This window comes from Stenella coeruleoalba (genome assembly GCF_951394435.1).
Source record: "Stenella coeruleoalba genome assembly, chromosome: 20".
NCBI classification, from domain to species: Eukaryota; Metazoa; Chordata; class Mammalia; order Artiodactyla; family Delphinidae; genus Stenella; species Stenella coeruleoalba.
In genome coordinates this window covers 35411547-35437941 of record NC_137166.1, presented here as the reverse complement: position 1 = coordinate 35437941, position 26395 = coordinate 35411547, and the positions used below count along the sequence as shown (strand labels likewise).

The window sequence follows — 26395 nt, the reverse complement described above, 5'->3', positions numbered from 1 at the left end:
GCGGCTGGGCCCGTAAGCCATGGCCGCTGAGCCTGCACGTCCGTCCGGAGCCTGTGCTCCGAAATGGGAGAGGCCACAACAGTGAGAGGCCTGCGTACCGCAAAAAAAAAAAAAAAAAAAAAAAAAAAGATAGACTCCCCAGCCATGGCACCAGGCCATAAGGTATACAGTTGGCCCTCTGTACCCACATGTTCCGCTATCGGGATTCAACAAACTGACGATAGATAACATTCGGAAAAAACAACCCCCAAAAACCAGAATGTTCCAAAAAGGTAAACTTCAACTGGCACAGGAAACTATTTACATAGCATTACATTTACAGCTATTTACATAGTATTTACATTTTATTAGGTATTATAAGTAATCTAGAGATCACTTAAATATATGGAAGGATGTTCTTAGATTATATGCAAATACTACACCATTTTATATAAGGAACTTGAGCATCCTTGGATCTCTGTATACACAGCGGGCCTGGAACCAATTCCCCCTCTGAACTGAGGGGCAACTGTACAACTGTGATGGTAGCAGTGGACCTTTCAGGGGTGATGGAAAATTAAAAAGAAAAGGAGGGATGTCAGGGAAAAGAGGCTGTCACATAGTTCTTGTTTAAGACTGTGGGAAGAGTCCAGTTTCTGGCTGCTATGAACCAGCCTAGGACACAGACACATTAAAGCGAAATTGGCATGATTCAATGGAAGGAGGCCCTGGGGGTAGGACCATGGTGTACTGGTGTGCAGTTTATTCACTACACAAAGGTTCTCAGTAGAGGAATGGGGAGGAGGAAGGGGACGCAGCAAATTCTAGATTGCTAGTCATGCACCCTGGCAAGGGGCTGTGTCCTCGGTCTCAGTAGTGTGCTGGTAAACGTGTGTATCTGTAACTAACCTGTGGTTCCAATTGGTGTAGTTCCAACATAATTGTTACTTGACATTTTGGTTTGTGTTAATGAGTCTCTTTGCTGAAGAGTTTTCAAATACTGAAAGAATATTTTCTCATTTTTTGTGCTCTTCACAATGTAATGGCTACAAGCACCACACACTTGTTAATCTGCATTATTAACAGTTCCTGAATTTATTTCTTAAGTCTAGACAATCAATAAAATAATAAAACAAGCCCAGATTTGTAGCCTTTGCTGATTTTTGTGGTGTAAATATTCCCATCCTGGATGATTTCAAGCTACCAACATGTTGGGAAGAGAGGCGCATCACGAAATCACTGTACGGTTATCTCCAGGATACAAGTACGGTAGATGTAAATAACCTCAAAAGTATAAATAGTAAAATGTAGTGAAATAATTAGGAAATGATAGATTTTTGAGTATTACCTTTGTCTTTGATATTAATTGTAAGTCTATATAATTTAAAGATTTTTGAGTATTACCTTTGTCTTTGATATTATTAATTGTAAGTCTATATAATTTAATTTTAATATTTGTGTTTAACAACTGGGTTCTCAAAATTCCTGAAAATTTGACAGTTTGTTCTTATGAACTAGCATCTTAAAATAGTAAGCCTAAACATTTATGTTCTGCTAATTAACCAGCAAGTAGGGGCTCATGAGGAAGACCAGATTCTTAGAGAACAAATACAGAAATTAGATTTTTTTCTCACCTTTCAGTTATAGTATGATTTGCCAACTGGTTTATTTATACACACCTGCAAAGAGATACAATGAGAGTTTTAAAGACGTGAGTCCTTGTAGAAATACAGAAGTCATCCAGGAAACTAGCAACAGGGAAAAGTAAAGCAAATGAAAATGAAGGGAATGCAAATGTGTGCAATGGATACGCTTGCAGAACACAAATTGCTCATCTCAACATAACTGGAACTCAGCCACATATTGGCTTGAGCTGCCTTCCATGTCTATGAGGCCCACTTCCGCTTCCTTGAATGGCCGGGGGAATTTCCTCCAGAGTTTTCTTTGGCATCCTAGAAAAGTTCCCTGGCCTCCCACCTTCCTCTCAAGAAGATAGAGCTGATGTTTCTTCATTCTAATTAGGGGCAAACTCATCACTGTGGTCAGGCCGGGGGCCAGGACAGGACTGGGAGTAAACCAGAGAGGAAACAGATGCTTCCAGCCCTGTGCTCCCTGATCCCCAGGGGGCCAAAGTCATGATTAGTTTAGACACGGGCCATTGGCATATGGGGAAACAGCCTGTGTACAGGAGGGGGGCCCTTGGAGAGAGGTAACTTTTCTGGAGGAGCTGATTTATTTCCTCATTGTTCTTATCACTTTCCCAGCAGGGTCTAGTGTCCAAGGCCAGAAGGGGCACCAGAGGGTAGGGGAGGTGCCCATGGCGAGGGGCAGAGGGCCGGAGAGCCAGGCCTGAAGAAGCTGAGATGATTAGACGGACCTGTTGCCTTCCCTGGGTAGCTGGGTAGCTTTCCAGGGGCTGGTTCTCAGAGCTCCTGGAGCCCCTCGCTGGCCGTGGCCGTCTTGTTGACTGCGGAATCCCTACAGCCCAGAGCCTGGTCTTCTCTGTTCCAGAAACTGGGAAGCTCCTTCCCATCTTGGTCTTTGTCTGAGTCCTAACCTCTGCTGAGAACACTGTCCTCCGAGATCCCTGCAGAGCCTGGTCTTTCTTGTCATGGAGGTTTCAGCTCAAACACCACTTCTGCAGGGTCACCTTCCCAGACGTCCCTCCCTCATCTTGTCCTCCTGTCTCTAGCACCTTCTACAGATTTTCCTATTAGATTTCCTTTACTTATCACTTTCTGAAATTGTCATTTCTTTGGGGGCTTACTTATTTTCTGCCTACCTCACTAGAATGTAAGCCCTTTGACACCAGGGGCCTTGTCTGTCTATTTCGCTGATGCATCCGTGAATCTAGATTACTGCCTAGCACGTAGCAGATGCAGAATAAGTATTTGGTGGATCAATGAAGGAAGTAAATGTAGGGCTGGTTAAAGTAGGAACCAGGAGAGCCACACAGTTGCTTAAGAGCTCACACTTAGATTCTTGATGCTTTCCCAAGTGGGCTGGCACCCCATCACAGAGATAGACTGATGGGATAGAAAGAAGGTGTTCATAAAGCAAGCAACTTAAACGTGGACCCGGTCCCATACCACACCTTCTACGGTGCAGAAGGAATTTGTATTTAAAAATAAATCCAGCTATTATTATGTGACTAGACACTCATATTGCTTGTTGTTGTTGGGGAGAGTGTATGTTAAAAGCATTAAACATGATCAAAAAATATACCACAAGGTTTATAAGATGGTTTTTGAAGTTCTTCAAAAAATGGGGCCTTTCCCCCTTGTCCTTGGGGAGGTCTTGGTGTAAAGGTAAGCTCTTGGGGAGCTGGGCCATGCATTTTTTAATCTTATTTTTTTTTACCCCTAGAGTCTATCAGGGGGTGAGGAGAGGTGATCCAGAGCTTGCTGATTGGATCTAGGATCTCCTGCTACCAGCCCAACTGCTCTCTAGGCCCTAGCGGCTAGGGCCCTGGTCTAGGGAACATCCTTGATGACTGTTTCTCCTTCACTCGTCATGTCCAATCCATCAGCGTGCTCTGTTGAAGCTACATTCAAACATGGCTTGAATCCACTGCTTCTAGTCTGAGCCTCATCACCTCTTGCCTGGACAATCTCAGCCACCTCCTAACTGGCCTCCCCGTGTCTGACCTTAAAACCTTGCATTCCATTCTCCACACAGCAGCCAATATGACCTTTTGAAAACATAAGCCTGAAAAATTATTCCACAACCTGAAACTGCCTATGGCTTGCATAGGGTTTAGAGTAAGACCCAAACTCCTTAGCAGACTCCTTACCCCAACTCTTCACTCCTTATAAGGTCCTCTATAGCCTCCCCTCCCTCTTCTCTCCTGCTTCCCTCAGCAGGCCCCACCTCAGCAAATTCCAGGAGCAGTCTCCTCAAACATCCTAAATTCATTCCAGCCAAAAGTCTTTGCAATCATTACTGCTTCTGCCCGAAATAGCACCCGCCTTGGCACCCACCCCACGGCCTCTGCATGGCTGCAGTACGGGGCTCAGCTCTTCAGTGAGGTCTGCTCTGACCATGTAAAGGGCGTATTGCCATCTAAAAGGATTTTCCTTGCTTATTTTCTGCTTCTCCCCCTAGAATGTTAGCTCCATGAAAGCAGGAACCTTGTCTGTTGTGTTCACTGATGTATCCCCAGCACCTAAAGTAATATCCAGTACATAGTAGGCATTCAATAAATGGTTGTTTAGAGAATGAATAAAAGGTGGGATAACGTCAGAGAAAGAGCTTTAGGCCAGAGACTCCGAGTTCCTGAATTTCTGTCTCCAGCACAGCAGCTAGGACACCTGCCTTCTCCTTTCCCTTACCTGCTGCACTGTATCAGACTCAGCTGTCTATGGGTCTGTCCCTCTGGCCAAGAGGTGTTTGAGGGTAGGACCTTGCCTTCTGTTCCGCTCTCTACCCTCCACAATCAGACCGGGGCCTTGCACTCAGCAGGCCCTCAACAAATGCATGTTGTCTTGACTAGACTTTCAATTCCCTCCTGGATTCTGACAGCATTGCTGGACTTCATATTTGGGGAAAAAATTCCGTCTGCAAACTACAGCCAAACCCAAGTCAAATTCCAATGTGAAGGAGTTCCCAAGGGCCAAATCTGAAAAAATTCAAGCAATGATATACATGATATTATTGCATGATAGCCCATAAAAAACTGAATACCCACGAGTCCATACTAACATAAAAAGTAAATTATTCAATTATTGGGAAGCGAGATGGGGCAGCTTTTTCTTACAGATTTCAATTAATAAATGTAGACTTAACTCCCTACACATACTTACTACTTATAATGAAAAAAATAGTACCTTAAAGTGGAGAAACCTAGCAGATACTATTATACCTTCACCAAGGAATCACTGTCAAAATCATCATTGGTAAGACATTTCACCATCATGTATCACTAAGGCACATCACTTCTGTGGTCTTCCTGACAAAAATGTATAATGTTGATCTTGAGAGAACATCAGATAAACCCAAATTGAGGGACATTCTACAAACTAAGGGATCAATACGTTTTAAAAGTTGCAAAGCTTTGAAGAAAAAAAGAAAAGAAAGATTGAGGAGACAGCACAACTAAATGAAAAGTGGGATCGTGGACCAGAAAAAAGGACATTTGTGAGAAAACGCAAAATTTGTGGAAGTCTAAAGATTAGATAACGGGAGTGTTAGTTGCCTGGTTTTTAATAGTTGAAGGATGATTGTGTAAGATGATTACAGGGGAAGCTGGGTGACAGGTACATGAAAACTCCCTACTATATTTTTGTACATCTAAAATCAATTCGAATAGAAAGGTGCAAACATTTCAAGTGGACACAATTTACATGGGATCATTCTTGGGCATACAGCTCTGCTCTGTGGGAGCCTCTGCAGAAAGCGGAGTAGCGGGGCCGGGAGGCAGGGGTCGCCCCGGCGGGTGGAGTGCGCATCTCTTCGCGTGTGTACGGCGCGGGGCGGCGGCCGAGCCCGGGGGCCGGCGGGAGCGCGGAGCCGGAAGCGGCGGCGCGCAGGGGTGTGAGGGTTGGTAGTTGCCTTGTAGGCCGCGCAAAGCCGGCTGTCGGGCTCCCGGGGACTCTCCCGGCGCGGAGGGCCGTCGCCATGTCATCCCTGAGCCCCATCCAGATCCCCAGCCGCCTCCCGCTTCTGCTCACGCACGAGGGCGTGCTGCTGCCGGGCTCCACCATGCGCACCAGCGTGGACTCGGCCCGTAACCTGCAGCTGGTGCGGAGCCGCCTGCTCAAGGGCACGTCGCTGCAGAGCACCATCCTGGGCGTCATCCCCAACACTCCCGACCCGGCCAGCGACGCGCAGGACCTGCCGCCGCTGCACAGGTAGGCTGGGCGGCTCAGCGGCAGCGGCGGCGGCGCGGCCTCCTCCCGAGACCCGGCCCGGCCTCGGGGCGTGGGGCTCGGGGGGCCCCGCGGCGGTGTTCCGCCTCTTCAGACGACTCACGCGCCAGACGGGGGTGACAGAGGAATGCCTCGTGACCGTTAAATGAGATGACTCACGGAGTCGTGAAAGCTGCACGATTAGCTGCTCAGCATCTGATGGGAATTTCCTTTCCCGCACCCCGGGTCTTCAGACTCCTAGGCCGGTGCTCTTAACCTTCCAGGCCCCCCTCTTTCTTTTCCTTTCTCTCTTGCCTTCCCCCACTCCTGTCTTCATTCTTTAACTTCTTTCCCACCTCTTTTGTCCTCTTAACGGAGATACTTGGCTGCTTCACGTTTTCTCTTTTCCCGTCCCATCCTAAATTGCACCATTTCCTTATTAATTTGGGGGTGCCTGTCTAACACACTCCCTGCCTCCCCCGCCCCCTGCCTTCTCTCTTCCCCTCACTGCTTCTGTTTTCCTTCCTAAAGGGCCTTCCCTGTTCACATTGTCCCTTTTCTCCCTTTCTAGAACTTTCCTATCTTCTCACGTCTTCTCATATCTTAACGTTTCTTAGGCCCCAAGCTTACCACTGGATTCCCCTACACCGTGGCCCTAGTTGTGTGACTTTGGGTGACAGATTGAACCTGTGCTTATTTCTCTCTTCACCTGTAATTTGGAAACTAGCAGCATCCGTCTTTTACGTGTGTTATGAAGATGAAGTGAAATCACATGTGTGGTCTGTTTTGCGCCAGGCTGGATAAATGGTTGCACTCACTGTCCAGTACTGTAGCCACTAGCTACAGAGCACTTGACATGTGGCTTGTCCAAATTGAGATGGTAGTATTAGAGTGACCAGTTGTCCCGGTTTGCCAGGGACTGTCCTGGTTTCAGCCCTGAAAGTCCTATATCCCAGGAAAACCCTTAGTTGCAGACAAACCAGGGTGGTTGGTCACCCTAAATGTGCTATAAGTGTACACTACACACTAGATTTTGAAAATTTAGTATGAAAAATGTGTTGTTGATAAATTTTATATAGATTAAATGTTGGAATTAAGTAAAATATTAGCATTTCACTTGTCTTATTTTCTAATGTGGCTACTAAAATTACATATGTGGTTCACGTTATATTTCTACCAGACAGCACTGGTACGTAGTATGCTCTCAACAAATGCCATTATCTTCAAGCCTCCCAAGCCCCTGCCTCCTTTCCTTAACTCTTCTTGAGGTATTTTCAACTTAGAGCCCTTCCCTCGTTCACCTACAGTTATCCTTTTTTAAAATAAGGTGTAGCCTGACTCTCAATGGTTTTGGGGAGAGTTAGGAATGTCTTATTTTTGTCCAAAATCTTGTGATTATATACTCTCCTTTTAAAGGAGAGTCCATAGCTTTGTTAAAATTCTCAAAGGAGATTTGGTTCTCCTCCCCTCCTCTTACAGAACAAAACAAAACCAAAAAAACCATAGCAGTCCATTGTTGGTCCACATTGCAAAAGCCTCGCTTTTCTCAAGCATGGAAAACATTTTGGTTTCCATCTGATATACTTTGCTTCTTGCTTGAGTGAAATTGGGTACTTTTCAAGTTTCAGTAAACTGTGACAAATTGTGTTGGATTTTGGTTTCCCTACATATGACCCCACTCCTTTAGCCTTTGTTTATTTCTCCCCTAATTTTTTGCTTTCTGTGCCCAGGTACTTAGTTGCCTGTTGAGGCAAGAGTGCTCAAGATAAGCTGTTTTGTTTTAGTTCTGCTGATTACCCATGGGTACACTGTGAATTTCGAAAGTAGATTAGTCATGTTTCAGGTTTGAGTGACTATTTGTTGGTATGATTCTGGCAAGATTTTGGAGGGTTTTTAATTTCTTTTATGTAAATTCCTCCAAAACAACTAAATTCTTCTGCTTGGAAGTAATCACTAATATCGGATGATGGGTAATCTGGTCCTTGCTGTTCATATTGCTGCCTTTGTTTTAAATGAATAGCAGTGTTAAAATTTAATAATTTAAGTTAGAAAACATACATAGAAAATTCTTCATAGAACTTCAGCATTATGAGGACCCAGCAGACCATCTCGTTATCCTAGAAATATTATTTGCTACTTGAAAAGTCTGTAGAAAGTTTGCATTGCATTCCTTAGTATTAGGTTCCAATGTCTTTTTTCTCTAATATCACCTTTAAATGCTCTTACTTTAAAAAGTTAAAAGAGCTTTTTTTAAAGTAACCATTTTATTTTATTTTGGCCCACACCCCCTTGCAGTGGAAGCGCGGAGTCTTAACCACTGGACCACCAGGGAAGTCCCTAAAAGAGCTTTAATAGTACAAGTACTGCGTTGTCTATAATGTTATTTCTGTTGCGATATGCAAATCTGTCCTTCCCCAGTTACCTGCTTTTCCAGGTGGTAGTAGGACCTCAGAGGGACGGTGAGGGCTCTCTTTCTGTCCCTAGTTTCCTTTAGACCATCCAGGTGACAATGCCTCAGTCTTCAGGGAGCAGCAGAAGTAATTTGTTCCCCTGGGTTCCTTGTCATACAAAGTGGCAGGGCCAGGTGTTGACTTACCTGAACCAATTCCTTTACCGTTTTGAACGGCACAGTCCCTATCTGCACGTCAGTGTGCAGGCATGTCGCCTAACACAGGAAGAGCTTTGGATAATATCCCCACAGTCTAGAATTTGGTTCCCATGCCACCTCAGGCCACCCTGCTTCACTGGACTGTCTTTTTAGTGGCTCCTCAGTGACCCATTGTTTTCTTAGTGCAAGTAGATAATTAGCATTCCTTGTGCACTGTCCTTTCATGCATTTCAAGATTGCCCTGCAGTCTTCTCCCAGCCTTCCATTCTTCAGGGCACCTGCCTTCATTTCCTCATAGTGCTGAATGCTCAGTCCCTCTTCATTTTCTGTGTACTTCATCTCTAGGACCCCAAATTAGTTTCATTGGCATTTGTCTGACAAAAAAATGAATGATTTATATAGAGCAGATACACAGTTTCATAATTTGCCAAGCCTCTCTCCATGTGTTACTGTTATTTGTATCTATTAGCACTCTTCAGCATTCAAGAAACCTGGTAACACTAAGATTTTAAAATTTAGTCTTTTATATTAGCAAGTATGTAATGAATAGCTCTACTTAGATGTTCCTAAGTCTGCATTTACTTTTTTTTTTTTTTTTTTTTTTTTTGGTGGTATGTGGGCCTCTCACTGTTGTGGCCTCTCCCGTTGTGGAGGACGTGCAGGCTCAGCGGCCATGGCTCCTGGGCCCAGCCGCTCCGCGGCTTGTGGGATCTTCCCGGACTGGGGCACGAATCCATGTCCCCTGCATCGGGAGGCGGACTCTCAACCACTGCGCCACCAGAGAAGCCCTGCATTTACTCTTTTTAAGGAAGGTCTGTCTGCAAGTTGCGTTTCTTAAATTCAGAAATGAACTTTCAAGAAAGGAGTGAAAATCAAAAATCCTGTAGTCACAGAAGCCTCATCTCTGGTAGAATTTGGGACTATCCTAATAGACTCTTTCGTTGTTTCTAAATCTTTATTAACAATGATGATAAATTTTGCTCAAAATCATCAGATATTCAGGAAGATAAGTTGGGTGATACCAAGTCAAAACCAAAAAGATGTTTCAGTGGTCCTTTCCCAGAAGTGTGTAACTTTTGCTTCCAGAGCTTTGGTGGAAATACTTCTCTTCCTTAAGTGTTGTTAAGATGTAAACATTAGATATTAAATAATAGCTGTGCCTTGCAGTATCTCAGCTATTTAGAAGCTATGTTAATAGTGTTTATTTTTATACTTCTTATAAGTACAAATTCATATTGTCCATTGTGGTGGGAAAAGAGTATAATTTGTCATAAAACCTAATTCAGCTCCCCTATTGCTATTTAATATCCTTGTAACCATGGATAACTAACCTGTTTACCCTTTTTGAATCTGAATTACTCATTTTTAATAAAGTGCTACCTTCCTCACAGAGGTGAACGGTGGTGTGTTATGAAATAATACCTATGAAAGCCTTCTGTAAACTGCAATTCGATAACCCTGTATGTTAATGGTTTTACCATTGCCCACATGGGTAGTTTTAAGTGTAGATTTCACAAATGGAGGTTGGGGGAAGGAGTGGGAAGACCCCATATTCTTTCTTTTAATATGGGCAGAACTGAAGTAGCATTATTTGGAAAAAAGATTTGGAAGATTAAGGATTCCAAGAAAAATGGAGGGCTTTAAAGTAAAGAAAAAACGAAAGAAAAGAAAAAAGCAAGTGGTTGGCAAATAGACCACAGCTATCCTCATCTTGGAAAACTGCTTTTTGCAGTAGTGCTGCTTTTAGATTTTCCCACCACTGTAGTTTGATGGTTCTCAAAAACTTATATTATCTAAGTCAGTTTCCAAATTATACTAATCTTATCCATTGTTGTCAGACTTTGGGTTAAAATAATATTTTACAACTCTGAGAGTAGTTCTCAGGAATTTCAGAAATTCTTTGAACTGTAAAATACCACAGTAATTAAGGTGTAGATTTACAGGGCTACAACCTAAATGGAAAAAACACTACACATTTGGGTACGAATAAATGCGGATCTGTTGCAAAATCAAATTGTTGCTTTTGGTCATGCCTAATAAAGTGCATGGTAATAGAAGAACTAGGATATTTTGAAAGATGACTGAGTTGATATAAAGCCTCTGTATCATATGGATCATAGTTAGAAGGAAAGTATTAGATTAATTGAATATTTTGTTTACCTATTTTTATATGTAAAACCTAGAGCCCAACATGCAATGCAACTTGTCTAAAATAACATTAAACGTCGTCTTTCTTTCCAGAGCTTTTACCCCAAATGTCTTTCACTAGGTAGTTTGTTTCTAGCCATCTAATTATTTCACACATCATTGTTTTTTCCTTTAAAAAGGGTACATTCTTTTTATGTACCCTTTTATTTTTTTAGGTATGTTGTCAACTATAAGTGATTTAAAGCAAGAAATAATTAACATATTTAAAACCTTTATATATATATATATGTGTGTGTATATATATATATATATATATATTTTTTTTTTTTTTTTTTTTCCGGTACGCGGCCCTCTCACTGTTGTGGCCTCTCCCGTTGCAGAGCACAGGCTCCGGACGTGCAGGCTCAGCAGCCATGGCTCACGGGCCCAGCCGCTCTGCGGCATGTGGGATCTTCCTGGACCGGGGCACGAACCCGTGTCCCCTGCATCGGCAGGCGGACTCTCAACTACTGCGCCACCAGGGAAGCCCTATATATATTTTTTTTATTAGGAGGAAAAGCATAGTATAAATCCAACTTAATCTCTTTACAGTTTGGAACATCTTCCTTTCACAGTTAGGAAAACTATTTTATTTGCTTTGTTAGAAAACTCACTTTTAGTCTTACCTTTAATCAGTGACATACCCCAAATAATTAAATTTGTTTCCTAATCTGGAAGTTTGGATTTGTCTCATCTCTCTCTGGTTTCTCCTTGGCTTCTGGTTTGTAAACCCCTTAGACCAGGAACCTGGTTTCTTGTCTGTTAATGTTTCTTGTATATAGAACTGTAAACTCTTCTGCACTGTGTAAGCATTGGTGGTTGTCATCTGCAGTGAATTATAGTCTTCGTTGGTCTCTAATCAGTTTAGGTATGGCTAACTCTTTCAGGCAGTCGGAGTTGGTTTTAAGGGAATGGGAGATAGAACCTACTGTTTGATTAGTGACTGAAGAAAAGCAGCCACGACACAAATAACTAAATAGATGATTGCCAGATCATTTCAGGTTTTTAAAGTACATGATGTTTTTTCTCTCCACCAAATTATCTTCCTAATTTTTTGGTTTAAGTTCTTGTTTAAATCGAGTTTTATCCACGTGATATGCCTGGAAGGGTGTTCAGGAAATTATATGCATGGCTCAGAATAAACTGAGTGGTGGTGGAAAGCTGAAGGTACAGACAATCTACAGAATGAATCATTTACGAGGAACTAATCAAGAATTAACTGCATCTAGAAGTGAGCAAGCTCACTAAAATATGCACATACTGTCTGTGCCATCAGTATGTTTGAGACGGGTAAGTGTAGTATTCCAATGTCACCATGGTCCCAGGGTGTTGAGAGCTCTGGTCACTTTGATTTTAGTTTCTTTCTGAAATTACAAGCTTTCCTGTGCCTGAGGGGAGAAACTATAATGGTAGTTTGGGATCTGGAAGTGTCCTCTGAACATTGATCTTTCTGTTTCGTATCACTTCAGCTTAGTTTGGATGAAGCTTTCTTTCTGTGAATTAGTTTATATGTGACTTGGTCAGAATTGCGTGATATGGAGCTAAGACTTAAAGTATAACGTTTTCAGCTCGTGTTAGGTGAGGTGATTACCACTTAAACAGAACTAGGTTGACGTCTTCCTGAGATGTAGGTCTGTGACTAACTCTCCTCAGTCCATGAAAGTGTGGCCTCTGATATTTAGCCCCAGATTGAGAAATTCAAAATTCAAGGACATACGTGTTAATTCCCAGATCTGATGGCAGTTTTATAGATTGATTATGTAAAAAACCTGGCTTGGTGTTAGTAGCAAAACTGGTATCAGAAGGGGATTTCTTAGATTGGTTTACATCACGCTGTTTAAATCTGTCTAAAATGCTCATATATATTCTGGTGTAAGATTGCCTCATTCCCAGCGGGCAAAATTAATTCCTGTATAAATCTCAGCTGCATTTACTCATGTTTTTATGCTTAAATAATCCAGATGTTTAGGAATTTCTACCTAATTTTTGAATGGCTAATTAGAATGAGATGGCCCCATATCAGATGGTAGGGACTTGTACTGGATGCTAAGTTAAATAGAGAAATAATTCATTTGCACTTGGGACGTTCTTTGGTTTTTAATGAATTTCTCAGAAAAGGCAACCCTTTTGAGGTTTCTTTTTTTTTTTTAACACCTTTATTGAAGTATAATTGCTTTACAATGTTGTGTTAGTTTCTGCTGTACAACAAAGTGAATCAGCTATATGTATACACATATCCCTATATCCCCTCCCTCTGTGTCTCCCTCCCACCCTCCCTATCCCACCCCTCTAGGTGGTCACAAAGCACCTAGCTGTTCTCCCTGTGCTGTGCCGCTGCTTCCCACTAGCTATCTATTTTACATTTGGTAGTGTATATATGTCGTTTTCACTCTCTCACTTCATCCCAGCTTACCCTTCCCCCTCCCTGTGTCCTCAAGTCTATTCTCTACGTCTGCGTCTTTATTCTTGAGGTAAGTTTCTCTTCTACCATATTGAGCATTTGTAATACTGATGTTCTGTGTTTTTCAGGATTGGGACAGCTGCACTGGCGGTCCAGGTTGTGGGCAGTAACTGGCCCAAGCCCCACTATACTTTGCTGATTACGGGCCTGTGCCGCTTCCAGATCGTACAGGTCATAAAAGAGAAGCCATATCCTGTTGCCAAAGTGGAACAGCTGGACTGGCTGGAGGAGTTTCCCAACACCTGTAAGACTAGGGAGGAGCTAGGAGAACTATCGGAACAGTTTTACAAATATGCAGTACAAGTGAGTTGCTTTTAGTTTTTCCTTAAAACCCTCTTCGGTTTCTTTGTTGCCCTAAGATGTGATGAATTTGTTGAGTGGTGAAGTTTTCGGGCAGTATATGTTTAAATGATTTCTCAGTATATTATAGTACATTGATTTCAAACTGCTTTTGTCTGGGATTGTACCTAAATCATTCTAGGACATACTAGCCAACCCTTCCTAAACTTTTTCCAAAGAGTATTTCTAGAGTTTTCCTTATAATTTCCAGTGTCTCCAAACCAGGTAGTTATTAAACCTAAATAATCTTAAACATTAAAATACTGTACAGAAGCTATTTGTCACTAGACTATCTAGGCATCAAATTATATGTTATGTTGGTTCAGAAGTCAGGATCACACTGTGAGTGGTATGGAAGATTAAGCCCATGGTTTCAAGTATGGCTGAAACCTTGATCCTCTAGAATTCTGGGAGGGAAGCACACATTAGGCGTGCATAGGCAGGTGTTCATAGCCTATGGTATTTGTACCTGATGTGGCATTTGAAGCTACACATTGCTAGTGTGGTGAACAACAATAGAAAAATAGAAAATTTGGCACTACAGCTGCTGTGGGGGCTGAAAGAGACTTCAGTTTGAGAACCAGAGTAAGTGAATGTACTGTTCAGGAGTGAAGAAAATAGAGTGGAAAATAGAATTTGTCTTCCTTTTCCTGAGTAATCCTCCCTGAGTCGCCGTTCTTATGTTGGACATAGCTTTATAGCTTCTTTCTCTTGTTCTTTACTTCTCTCCACTATCAATCAACAACAAAAATGTAAATATGTAAAGATTCTGTAATGACATTAAAGGGATTTTTAGAGAGAAACATCACCACTATTTACTGCCATCATGCATCCAATTTTATTTTTGCTTGTCTTCTTGTCTTGGTTCCTATTCAGTCTTATGTTTTGTTTTCTTATCTATATCTAACTTTCGTATTAAGTACTTTTATGAATTCCATTGAGTTGGGATATCATAATTTTATCATTTCTCTTCTTAGACATCAGGATTGTTTCCAGCTAATGCTTTTCTTCCATCCCCTCTACATCTTCTTCTACAGCCCTCAGCAGTAGACTTCTTCAGGAGCTTTCGGTTTCCTTCTAGCTGCTTCTCTTTGTCACCCACCTATTCATTAATCCTTTCTAAAGAAGCTTTGGGTATGCCTCTCCCCTGAGTAGAAGACTTTAACGGCTCTAGGGTAAAGTTCACATTTCTTGGTATAACGTTAAGGCCCTTCGCAACTCTAGTTACTTCCATTTATACCCAGAGTTCTAGCCACACTGTATGTCAGAGAGCTTCACATCTTGTTATTTCATGTCTCTGTGATTTTACCTTCTGTTCTGTCTGCTAAGAGTGCTTCTCCTCTGAATTTTCAGACTTGACTTATGCTTTCCCAACTCCTATAGGCTATTAGTGCTCCTTTGCATGCGTATCCACAATCGCTTAAACATCCCTTTTAATATAATGCTTATCACGCTGTATTGAAATTTGTCTTGTAGGTCTCTTTTCCCTACCAAACTTGAATTCATCCCTGCTTTAACCATGTTACACTGAGCCCTTTATTGTGTCTGACAGATAGTTTGTACTCAATAAGTGCTTGGAGAATGAAGTACTGTTTTAACAGTACTTGAAATACTGTTTTATTTTCTTAGAATGACTTTAGGAGAAAGAGTTTTCCAATTTTATTATCTACTTCTCCCACCTGGACAGCGTCATCATAATTATGCTTTAATTCTTTTGACTCTAGGCAGGTAACAGATAGGTTCCAAAGTTACAGTGCTTTTAGAGAGGTTTGCTTATTTCTGGCATATGAAATCTCATTAGAGTGACTGTATGAGGATTTGGTACATCATCTGTGTTAGTCAGTGTGGTGTTAAGTTAGTTTTGCTGTGTTAAGTACTCCAAAATCTCAGTCACATAGCGTGACAAAGGTGTATTTCTCACTCACACTTCATGCCCCAAACCAGCGAGTGTGGTGATCTAGCAATTAGAGTCACCTCGGGACCCCAGTGGGTTGGAGATTCATTTCAAAACGTGCTTCCGTTATTGCTGAGGAAGGAAAAGGAAATGTGGCAGAGCTCTCAGTGGCTTTTGATGCTTCTGCCCAGAAGGAACTGTCACTTCCCCTCATGTTTCATGGTTCAAGGCAGGACCCATAGCCATGTACATCTGTATTCAAAGGTGAGATAGAGCAGCCCTACCATGAGGTGAAAAGGAAAGGGAAACTTTGTCAGTAGCCCCAGTGACTATCACAGTTACTGAAAGGTTGCCTTGAGCTTAATCTGTCTTAACTCCAGGCTATACCCTGGAAGTTGTTTTTTAAAAAATCATTCAGTCAGTGCTCAGATTCTAGTTAATCCAGTGTTCTTCTGAAAAACAGTATTTCAGCTACCGATTGGTTAATATAATAGCATCAACCATGTTAAATTTCCAGAATTTGACAATTACACTGATTGTGTAAGAGAATGTCTTGGTTCTTAAGAACAAGGGTCATGATGTCTGTGATTTACTGTAAAACATTCAGCAGTAATAGTGTGTGTGTGTGTGTGTGTGTGTGTGTGTGTGTGTGTGTGTGTGTGTGTATGTATAGAGTTGGGGAGAGAGAAAGCAGATGTAACAAAATGTTAACAATTGGTGAATTTAGGGGAAGGATATTAGGGGAAGGAGTTTCTTGTACTATTGCAATTTTTCTATAAATTTTAATTTTTTTCCAAAGTAAAATAAAATCACAAATTTACAAAGCCTTTTATAAACATTAGTATTATCCACTTTTTTCTTTCTTTTTTTTTTTTTTTTTGCGGTATGCGGGCCTCTCACTGTTGTGGCCTCTCCCGTTGCGGAGCACAGGCTCTGGACGCACAGGTTCAGCGGCCATGGCTCACGGGCCCAGCCGTTCCGCGGCATGTGGGATCTTTCCGGACCGGGGCATGAACCCGTGTCCCCGGCATTGGCAGGCGGACTCTTAACCACTGCGCCATCAGGGAAGCCCTTATCCACTTTCTGAACCATTTTTGCTTTTCATTCTGATTGACATTTTAAAAGTACTTCTCTTTTCCTCTGAGTCCTGTAAAAATGCCTGAACTCTAATAATCAGTGATTTTTCAGAAACAAAGACTTTCCCTGAGGCCAAAACATTAAACCTCTATGACAATTTGATTTTTTAAATTCACAAATAATGCCATATTTCATTAAAAAGACTTTTTTTTCCCTTGTAGTTGGTTGAAATGTTGGATATGTCTGTCCCCGCAGTTGCTAAATTGAGACGTCTTTTAGATAGTCTTCCGAGGGAAGCTTTACCAGACATTCTGACATCAATTATCCGAACAAGCAACAAAGAGAAGCTCCAGGTAACAGTGTTCCACTCTGGAATGCCACGTTGCTTTGTCACTTCCTATTGAGATCTAGATAGTAAGTTTTGACTTTCAGGTAAGATACTGGAGACTCAAGTAGTTAAGATGCTTTTACGAGGCTTAAGTTGACTTTTACAGTGATTGCTTTACATTTTTGTATACTTAGGCAGTTCTTGTATTTGCATTATCAGTACTGGTAGTCTGTCAATTTGTGGAAAAAGTTAAAGCTAGAATAATAAAAAAGCTAAATATTTAATTTAACTTAAATATATAAATATGCTTTGTCTCACTACTGTTTTTTTTTTTTACGGTACGCGGGCCTCTCACTGTTGCGGCCTCTCCCGTTGCGGAGTACAGGCTCCAGACGCGCAGGCTCAGCGGCCATGGCTCACGGGCCTAGCCGCTCCGCGGCATGTGGGATCCTCCCAGACTGGGGCACAAACCCGTGTCCCCTGCATCGGCAGGCGGACTCTCAACCACTATGCCACCAGGGAAGCCCATGTCTCACTACTTTTAAAAGTGTGGAGCTGTGACCTTTCCCTTGTGTATAGGCCTGCTTTTTTAGAATTCTTCAGGTTTCTTACGTTAACCACCCCTATGGTGCGATATTTATGATTTTTTATGATTTTCAGGTTTTTTTTATTTAAAGTGAAATGAGTTTCTAAGATACTTGAAAAATAATCCAAGTGCGGACTCTTAGATTTGAATGTCTTTCCTGCAAACTATAAAAGTTTTCTTGCACATTTATTTTTGTAGTACTTTTAAGCAGTCTGCTTTATTGAATCTTCGTAGAACATTAAAGTTAGTTTTCATTGAAACAACCCTCCTTATTTATTAAATAAATCCCCAGTTTATTTAATACTTCAGTCTAACAATTATACTAGCAAGTGCAACTAATGCAGACAGGCTGGGTTTAAACACAAGAATTCGGTTCAGCTGGTAGGAGCAGAGAAGGCAGGAGCTCTAGAGAGTGACATGGCTGTAGGCTTAGCAAGGGTATTTTACTGAAGGACCAGAGAGTATTAGTCACTCAGACAAATTGTTAGTGGAGGTTGGTTAAAAGTGCTCCTAGTCTCTTGTGTATGTAAAAATTTAATATTTTGAACCTAAAGTTTGTATAGACCTAATATGTAGACTGGGCTTTAAGAGAATAATTCCCAGAAAGAGTTGACATAAAATGTGTTTTGTTCTTGCTCTTGGAACAATACATAAGGCTTCATCTTTAAATGGAAACTCAAGGTATTTTTATTCTTGTGTGTTTTTTTTTTTTTTTTTTTTTTTGCGGTACGCGGGCCTCTCACTGCTGTGGCCTCTCCCGTTGAGGAGCACAGGCTCCGGACGCGCAGGCTCAGCGGCCATGGCTCACGGGCCCAGACGCTCCGCAGCATGTGGGGTCTTCCCGGACCAGGGCACGAACCTGTTTCCCCTGCATTGGCAGGTGGACTCTCAACCACTGTGCCACCGGGGAAGCCCTATTCTTGTTTTTTTTAGGATTCTGATATATGTGTCAGATTACCTTGCTGATAATTTGGTTGTGTTAACCATAGTGTAGCTGTGAATATTGATAGAATTGTCTTTTCTACTCAATTTAAGTCATGAGTCTTGACTGCCTTGTTTTTGGAGCATGTGTTTCTGAGAGAGAGATGCTATACATTTCCTCAGATTTTAGATGCTGTGAGTCTGGAGGAACGGTTCAAGATGACCATACCACTGCTTGTCAGACAAATCGAAGGCCTGAAATTACTTCAGAAAACCAGAAAACACAAGCAAGATGATGATAAGCGGGTAAATGCTTCTTTTAATCCATTTCTTCAGGTTCCTAGTTGTTTTTGTGTGATGTGAGATTCAGGGTTTTTTTTTTTTTTTTGAAGAAAAAACATGGGGGAATAAATAAAGAAAGGAACAAGAAGAAACAAGTTCATTGTCTCTTACACTCAAGTTACTGATACAATTTTGAATTTTAGTTTGTTTCCCCCTGCTACTTCTCCTTGTCTGGATCTTTTTTTTTTCCTTTTAAGCATGTAGACATTTTCTCATTTTTTGTTTTTGTTTTGGTAATCATTGAAAGGGATAGTTTACTAAGCCATTTTTCTTTCTGCCAAACATTGTGTGATGTTTTCAGTATTTTAAAAATTGGCAAATAACCACGATGAGTGTCTTTGAGTATGACTTTTTTTCATTGTATACAGTATTAAGAACATACCACAGAATTGTTTCCTAAAAGGACTGTGTCAGTGTGTTGTGCCATAATTTGGCTTTCTTAAAAATTTAATTGTTTTTACTTTTTAAAGTTTTTTGGCTGACTTTTTTTTTTTAACTTATAAAAGTTTTTTGTTTTAACTTATAAAAGTTTCAATTTTCATATATAAACTGTTAGTCTTTTCCCTTCTTCTAAGCTTAGAGTCCTCTATCCTCCCGGGATTTGATAATATCCACTTTCCTTTTAGTTTTCCTTTTGTTGATTTTTAAAAAGTATTTAACTTTTTAACCTATATGTATTTTATTTTGCCCTGTTAATAAGGTAACGATAGCAGTTATATTTTTTCCCTTTTTATTTGACCTAACACCATTATCAAATAATCCTTCACTTCTCTATTGATTTGTGTATTTGTATGGAAGATGCGATCTGTCTGAAGACTACTTTGAGCTGTTGGTTTTACTGTTGTTATGTGTGGGCAGAGTTAGGATCAGGAAAACATATTTGATGTGGACAAGAGTGATGATGGTTCTAAGAAAGCTGTTGGAGAACCAGAAGGCTGTTGGAGATTCAGTGGAAGGTTGAAAATAATGTTACAGATTTGATGGTCATCAGCACAGAAGCGTTCCTCCATTGAAGAGAAGACATTGTGGAGACAGAAGAGCAGACGGGAAGGATTCCTCCCTGGTGGGACTAAAGAAGGAGCAGGAAAGTAGGCTGAGAATGAGAGAGATGGGAGTAGCTCATCTGGTGGTTGGTGTTCTAGAATACCATGCCATTGAAAGCAAACACCAGAAATCTGCTTGAGATCAGATCAACTCAGTTATTTATTTTGTGCAAAAGGACAAGCCAGTGTACACTCTGCATTGGGAGACAGAAAACTTACAGCTTGCTAGCAACTAATATTACCATTGCTTAAAAAGAAAGTTGCTCCAGAAAATTATCAAACAAGCAACTGTTACTTGAAAATGTAGGAATCAGAGGACAATTTTTGGAGTTTGCCTAAAACTGTCTCCTTGCCTATTCCCCGAAGAGTTCAAAGTTCTCTTTTAGCGGCTGGGGAAAAATTGCATAAAACAGTACTTTTGTCTCAGCAATGAAATAATCGATGTGCTTTTATAAAATCTCACTTAAATATTTTATTTTTAGCTTTTCATACTTTAAAATATTTTATTAATTTTGTTTGCTAATGACTTAATGCGAGAATAAAAGTATGTATTTAATATTTCTGTTTTTATAAAATAACTTTTTTTTTTACTGTTTTATGTTTTTAACTTTATATATTTGAATGTATTAAATAGGTAATTTCATAGGTTAAAAAATAAATTCCGAGACATTTAAATTCAATACCATTGCTTCTCGGCCTTTTGGCTAAGATCAAGTGTAAATTCAATACCAGTATACCATTTTGCTCCAGTAATGGCTAGAGTTGATTCATGATATTAATGAGTTGAGAATTTCAAAAGAGCAGGTAGTTTTAAAATATGATAGAGAGTCATGGAGAAAGAGAACTTAAATAAGACCATTTGACTTGGCAAAGGAGAATGTTGTTGGATTTCAAAGAACGATTTCAGCACAATGGAGACAAAAACCAAAGTACAAAGTACAAATTACTAAGTAATTGGTAGGAAGGGGGAAGTGGTGGTTAAAGCTTCTTGTTGGAAAAGCAGAATATCACAAGGGAATTAAATAATGTATAACTGGAAGGGACCGGAGGTAAGATAAAATATTTTGAAAGGAGGAGGACTTTTCTGTCTGTTGACGACAAACAGAATAGAAGCAATGGTGGAAAGATTAAAGATGTTAGAGAGAAACTTTGTAGTGTAGGGGGCAAAATGGAATTTATTCAGTTGCCAAATGGTTAAGTGGTCATAAGTTTATCAAGAAAATAGTGGCTGCAGTAGTAGCTCAAGAAAAGACAATTGTTAGATGTTTTAATTATTTCTAGTAGCCAGTTCCTTGCTTTTTTTTTTTTTTTGTCTCATGCTGGTAGTGTTAGCATATATGGAAGAATCATGTCCACCTTATCTTGGTCTGCTTTTTAAATCCTGCTCCCTCCATATGTGCATGTGCGTCCTACTTTTTCTGAACTTTAGTTCCTAAAGATTTAGACTCTAGCCATAAAAATGTATATGTCTAGCTGGATACTTCGTTTCCAATTTATTTTGACATGTGGTTTTACTTCTCTACTTTATGCTTTAGGTTATAGCAATACGCCCTATCAGGAGGATTACACACATCCCAGGTACTTTAGAAGATGAGGATGAGGATGAAGACAATGATGACATTGTCATGCTAGAGAAAAAAATACGAACATCCAGTATGCCAGACCAGGCCCACAAAGTCTGCGTCAAAGAGATAAAAAGGTAAATTGTAGAAGCTGTTCGTTCACTAGTATTTTCATTTTGCTTATTAACGTTAAAAATTGTTGCTCATGGAAATGAATCTGCCAATTTGCATTACAAAGCTGAGTCATTTGTTTCATATTCTTTGATCTTTCTCCTTTTCTTAAGTTTAGTATAGTCATGGACCACTCTATTCATCTTACCTTTCCGTTGTCAACTGTTATATTTCTTGTCTTTATGGCTTTCCTAATTCTCAGGTGATAGCTGTGATCTGTGGAGTGCTTTCTCCTCTTCATTCTTCCACCAGAATCTGATTCTCAAAATGTTCTTAATACTCCTGAATCAACACCACTTTCACTAGTCTTTTCCTCAAATGCTGAGTATAAATGATACAACTCTTCCACCTACTGTATGCTATCAAACATGACCACTATTGCAACTGCCTTTTCATAGTCTTTTTTTTAAATAAATCTTTATTGGAGTATAATTGCTTCACAATACTGTGTTAGTTTCTGTTGTACAACAAAGTGAATCAGCCATATGCATACACAAGTCCCCCCATCCCCTCCCTCTTGAGCCCCCCTCCCATCCTCCCTATCCCACCCCTCTAGGTCATCACAAAGCACCGAGCTGATCTCCCTGTGCTGTGATGCTGCTTCCCACCAGCCAACTATTTTACGTTCGGTAGTGTATATATGTCGATGCTACTCTCACTTTACCCCAGGTTCCCTCTCCCACCCTGTGTCCTCAGGTCCATTCTCTATGTCTACCTCTTTATTCCTGCCCTGCAACTAGGCTCATCAGTACCATTTTTTTAGATTTCATATATATGCGTTAGCATAAGGTATTTGTTTTTCTCTTTCTGACTTACTTCACTCCGTATGATAGACACTAGGTCCATCCACCTCAGTACAAATAACTCAATTTTATTGTTTCATTTTATGGCTGAGTAATATTCCATTGTATATATGTGCCACATCTTCTTTATCCATTCATCTGTCGATGGACATTTAGGTTGGTTCCATGTCCTAGCTATTGTAGATAGTGCTGCAGTGAATATTGTGGTACATGTGTCTTTTTGAGTTATGGTTTTCTCAGGGTATATGCCCAGTAGTGGGATTGCTGGGTCATATGGTAGTTCTATTTTTAGTTTTTTAAGGAACCTCCATACTGTTTTCCATAGTGGTTGTATCAGTTTACACTCCCACCAACAGTGCAGAAGGGTTCCCTTTTCACCACACCCTTTCCAGCATTTATTGTTTCTAGATTTTTTGATGATGGCCATTCTGGCTGGTGTGAGGTGACACCTCATTGTAGTTTTGATTTGCATTTCTCTAATAATTAGTGATGTTGAGCATCTTTTCATGTGCCTCTTGGCCATCTGTGTCTTCTTTGGTAAAATGTCTATTTAGGTCTTCTGCCCATTTTTTAACTGGATTGTTTGTTTTTTTGATATTGAGCTCCATGAGCTGTTTGTAGATTTTGGAGATTAATCCTTTGTCTGTTTCATTTGGAAATATTTTCTCCCATTCTGAGGGTTGTCTTTTTGTCTTGTTTATAGTTTCCTTTGCTGTGCAAAAGCTTTTAAGTTTATGTCCCATTTGTTTATTTCTGTTTTTATTTCTGTTACTCTAGGAGGTGAGTCAAAAAAGATCTTGCTGTGGTTTATGTCGAAGAGTGTTTTTCCTGTTTTCCTGTAAGAGTTTTATAGTGTCTGGTCTTACATTTAAGTCTTTAATCCATTTGGAGTATATTTTTTTGTATGGTGTTAGGTAGTATTCCTTTTCACAGTCTTAAGACCATATTTTGGGCTTCCCTGGTGGCGCAGTGGTTAAGAATACGCCTGCCAATGCAGGGGACACAGGTCCGAGCCCTGGTCTGGGAAGATCCCACATGCCGCGGAGCAACTAAGCCTGTGCGCCACAACTACCGAGCCTGTGCTCTAGAGCCTGTGAGCCACAACTGCTGAAGCCCGTGCGCCTAGAGCCTGTGCTCCGCAACAAGAGAAGCCACCACAGTGAGAAGCGCACACACCGCACCATAACAAAGAGTAGCCCCGGCTCACCACAACTAGAGAAAGCCCACGCGCAGCAATGAAGGCCCAATGCAGCCAAAAACAAAGACCATATTTTCTTAGAAATAATGTTTATTCAGTTACTATTTTCTTCCTTAGATTATAAACTCTAGAGGGTAGGGACTGTCACTTTCTCTTTGTACAAGATGAAGTACAGGGGAACCTTGATGACAGGATAGGGTACATGGATTGATTACATTTTCTGGATAATCTCAGGGTTAAATAGAAAACCCATTTTTCCTTTCCATACTTGAAACGTTGTAACTATATTGCATTTTCTTTTATGAGTGAATTGTAATCAACCTAACTGATTGCTTGGTAACTGAAGGTTTGACTTCTGAGGTTCACAGTTAAGAATATAAATGTTGTTGAGGCATATTTTATATCGACTCTGATATTAGTTAATAAATGCGGAACATCTGTTGTGTGCAGAACACCTTATTACGCACTGCATATATTTTGGAAGTTGCATTTTTTTATTAAATATCTGGTGAGCTGACTTCATCTCTGATACAAAACAATATGTAATTATTGTATTATGCATGATTAGGCACTTAAGTAAATCATGGGTAAGTGTGACTTAGGCCCTCCCTGTGAGATACTGATACTGATAAGGCCATATTTCAAGGATAGAATCACATATAGTGTTCCCCACCAGTTTGCAAGTATCTGTTTAAAACAAAATAATCATTTTATTAACTAGATTTTTAAAACTTTTTTCAGATTTGTTTAGCCAAAAATGCATGATATATCTGGCCATGAAAGGGAGATATACTTGGTTTTTCTGTTTTACAGAATTTTTCTGTGTTCTTGAACAGATTTGCTATGTATTCTTTCCACACAGGCTCAAAAAAATGCCTCAGTCGATGCCAGAATATGCTCTGACTAGAAATTATTTAGAACTTATGGTGGAACTTCCCTGGAACAAAAGTACAACTGGTGAGCAAACAAAGTAACACCTTTTTTTGCGGTCTGATTGTCACTCAGGAAGCTCAAGCAAATTCTGTTGAAATACTCCCCATTGACTTCCTGTTATAGTAGTTCATGATGTAAACTATTTAGAGACCAAACTTGTGTCATGTAGGTTTTAGGATGAAAAGGAAAAGAAGGTGCTTCATGGAAGTACCTTTCGCCTAATTTTGGAGAAAGTAAGATTTTCTGTAATTGGTGAAATATGTGTTTCTCAATACCAATAGTCAGACAATAAACTTTTATATTTATGTGCTCTTTGTCAGGAACATAGGAAAACAAAACAGTTTTGAGGTAGTTGGCAGTAAGTGCCAACTCAGTACTAGAGACAGTACATCTTTTATGTTTTCTAAAGGAAATAATTACATATAAAGGCAGGATAACAGTGGAACAGTTTTACCATTTGGAAGTTTGTTTTTCTCCCACTAGAACTTATTTAAAGAGTTTAAATTCTTTTCATCTCTCTATCCTTCAGTAGAATTTTTCTACCTATCAGGAGCATTTTATACCAGTTTTCTTATGTATTTGTTATGTATTTTCTCTTGGGGTAAGAAATATACTCAATCGTCTTTCAGAATCTTCAGAATCATTTTATTTGAATTTATGTCTGTTATTGGACACTCTTTTGTCAAGTTTACATACAAGGTTTGTTGAGTTCAGCAGGGGGTTGATTGCCTGAACTACTTTTGGCATAAGTATAGCTGTATGGTTGACTTTTGAAAATTGAACAGATATATTATCCTGGCTAATAAAACTCTTACATTTAAAACAATGCTAGAAATTTTGAAGCATTAGCCCTAAAACGCACGTTTATGCCCCACATGAGGTATGATACACATACTAGATTTCAGGATGTTGAATTTTTAATATTAAAAAATACTTTTCTAAAAAAAAATACTTTTCGGTTAATCTACAGAGGACCATGCTGTCTGGTATTGAGCATTCAAAAAAATTATTTTTGTCTCAAAGAGGGCCCAGAATGAAGCATATTTGTGTTAAGTTAACTATGCTGGGGCAGTGTTAAGGTTAAAACAACCCTATATTAATTAGTTTTTTTTTGATAGGCTCACTTAACACATTAATGTGTGTGGCTAAAATTTTATATATAAATGGAATGATATAGTATGTGCCCCCCCCCCTTTTATTGGTTCCGTCACTCAGCATAATTATTTTAAAGCTCATCTATGTTACTGCATATATCAGTAGTTGATTTATCCATTTACCTGTTGTTGGACATGTAGGTTGTTTCTAGGTTTTTGGCAACTGTATATACAGCTGCTGTGGACTATGTTGGTAAATTTATTTCTTAATTTATTTCATGTTTACATTCATGACAGAATATTGCCCTCTAGTTGACGGTGTTTTACCAGAAAAACTGAAGCTGAATTTCTTAGTTTCATTCTTAATTCAAAATTTTCTAGAAATGCCGTAGTAAGATAAATGCAGGGGAGCATGCATTCCCATTGAATTAGCCCCTAGTTGTCACTTGGTCAGTTTGAGTTCTGATGTCTGTCTGGATCTAGCTGGGCTGTTAGGAAATACATTTTGGTTCAGATCGTCTTCAGTTAACTCCTCACTCTCCATTGCCTACTTTTAAGTGAAGTGGTCCTATTCTGTGAGATTTGGAGAGGGTCCTGCTCCCTGTTAGTTTAGACCTGGGAAAGAAAGTTACATTTAAACTTTACATGTTTGGGCTTCCCTGGTGGCGCAGTGGTTGAGAGTCCGCCTGCCGATGCAGGGGACACGGGTTTGTGCCCCGGTCCGGGAAGATCCCACGTGCCGCGGAGCGGCTGGGCCTGTGAGCCATGGCCGCTGAGCCTGTGCGTCCGGAGCCTGTGCTCCACAACGGGAGAGGCCACAACAGTGAGAGGCCTACTACAGCAAAAAAAAAAAAAAAAAGTAAGCTTTACATGTTTAACTGCTCTGATTTCATTTCATCTGTGTGAAATGAAACATCTTCCATTTTGGTGTGTGTTTGATAGGTATTTTTTTGTGTCATTGATGGAGTGGTGGTAATTTCCAAACCCTGTTATTTTCTCTGTTGACAGTAGGGCTAGCGCACA

The 26395-nt window shown here is 40.3% G+C and overlaps 1 protein-coding gene across 1 annotated transcript in view; it reads left to right on the top strand.

Moving 5' to 3' along the window:
- Positions 1 to 5478: 5478 nt before the first annotated feature.
- The window catches only part of LONP2 (lon peptidase 2, peroxisomal), a 95860-nt gene continuing 74943 nt past the window's right edge, over positions 5479 to 26395 (top strand). Inside the window, exons 1-6 of the mRNA XM_079906587.1 lie at positions 5479 to 5828; positions 13150 to 13384; positions 16613 to 16744; positions 18410 to 18532; positions 21147 to 21310; positions 24208 to 24302. Coding sequence (XP_079762713.1) covers positions 5596 to 5828; positions 13150 to 13384; positions 16613 to 16744; positions 18410 to 18532; positions 21147 to 21310; positions 24208 to 24302 — 982 coding nt within the window. The 5' untranslated portion in view covers positions 5479 to 5595. The remainder of the gene's footprint in view (positions 5829 to 13149; positions 13385 to 16612; positions 16745 to 18409; positions 18533 to 21146; positions 21311 to 24207; positions 24303 to 26395) is intronic.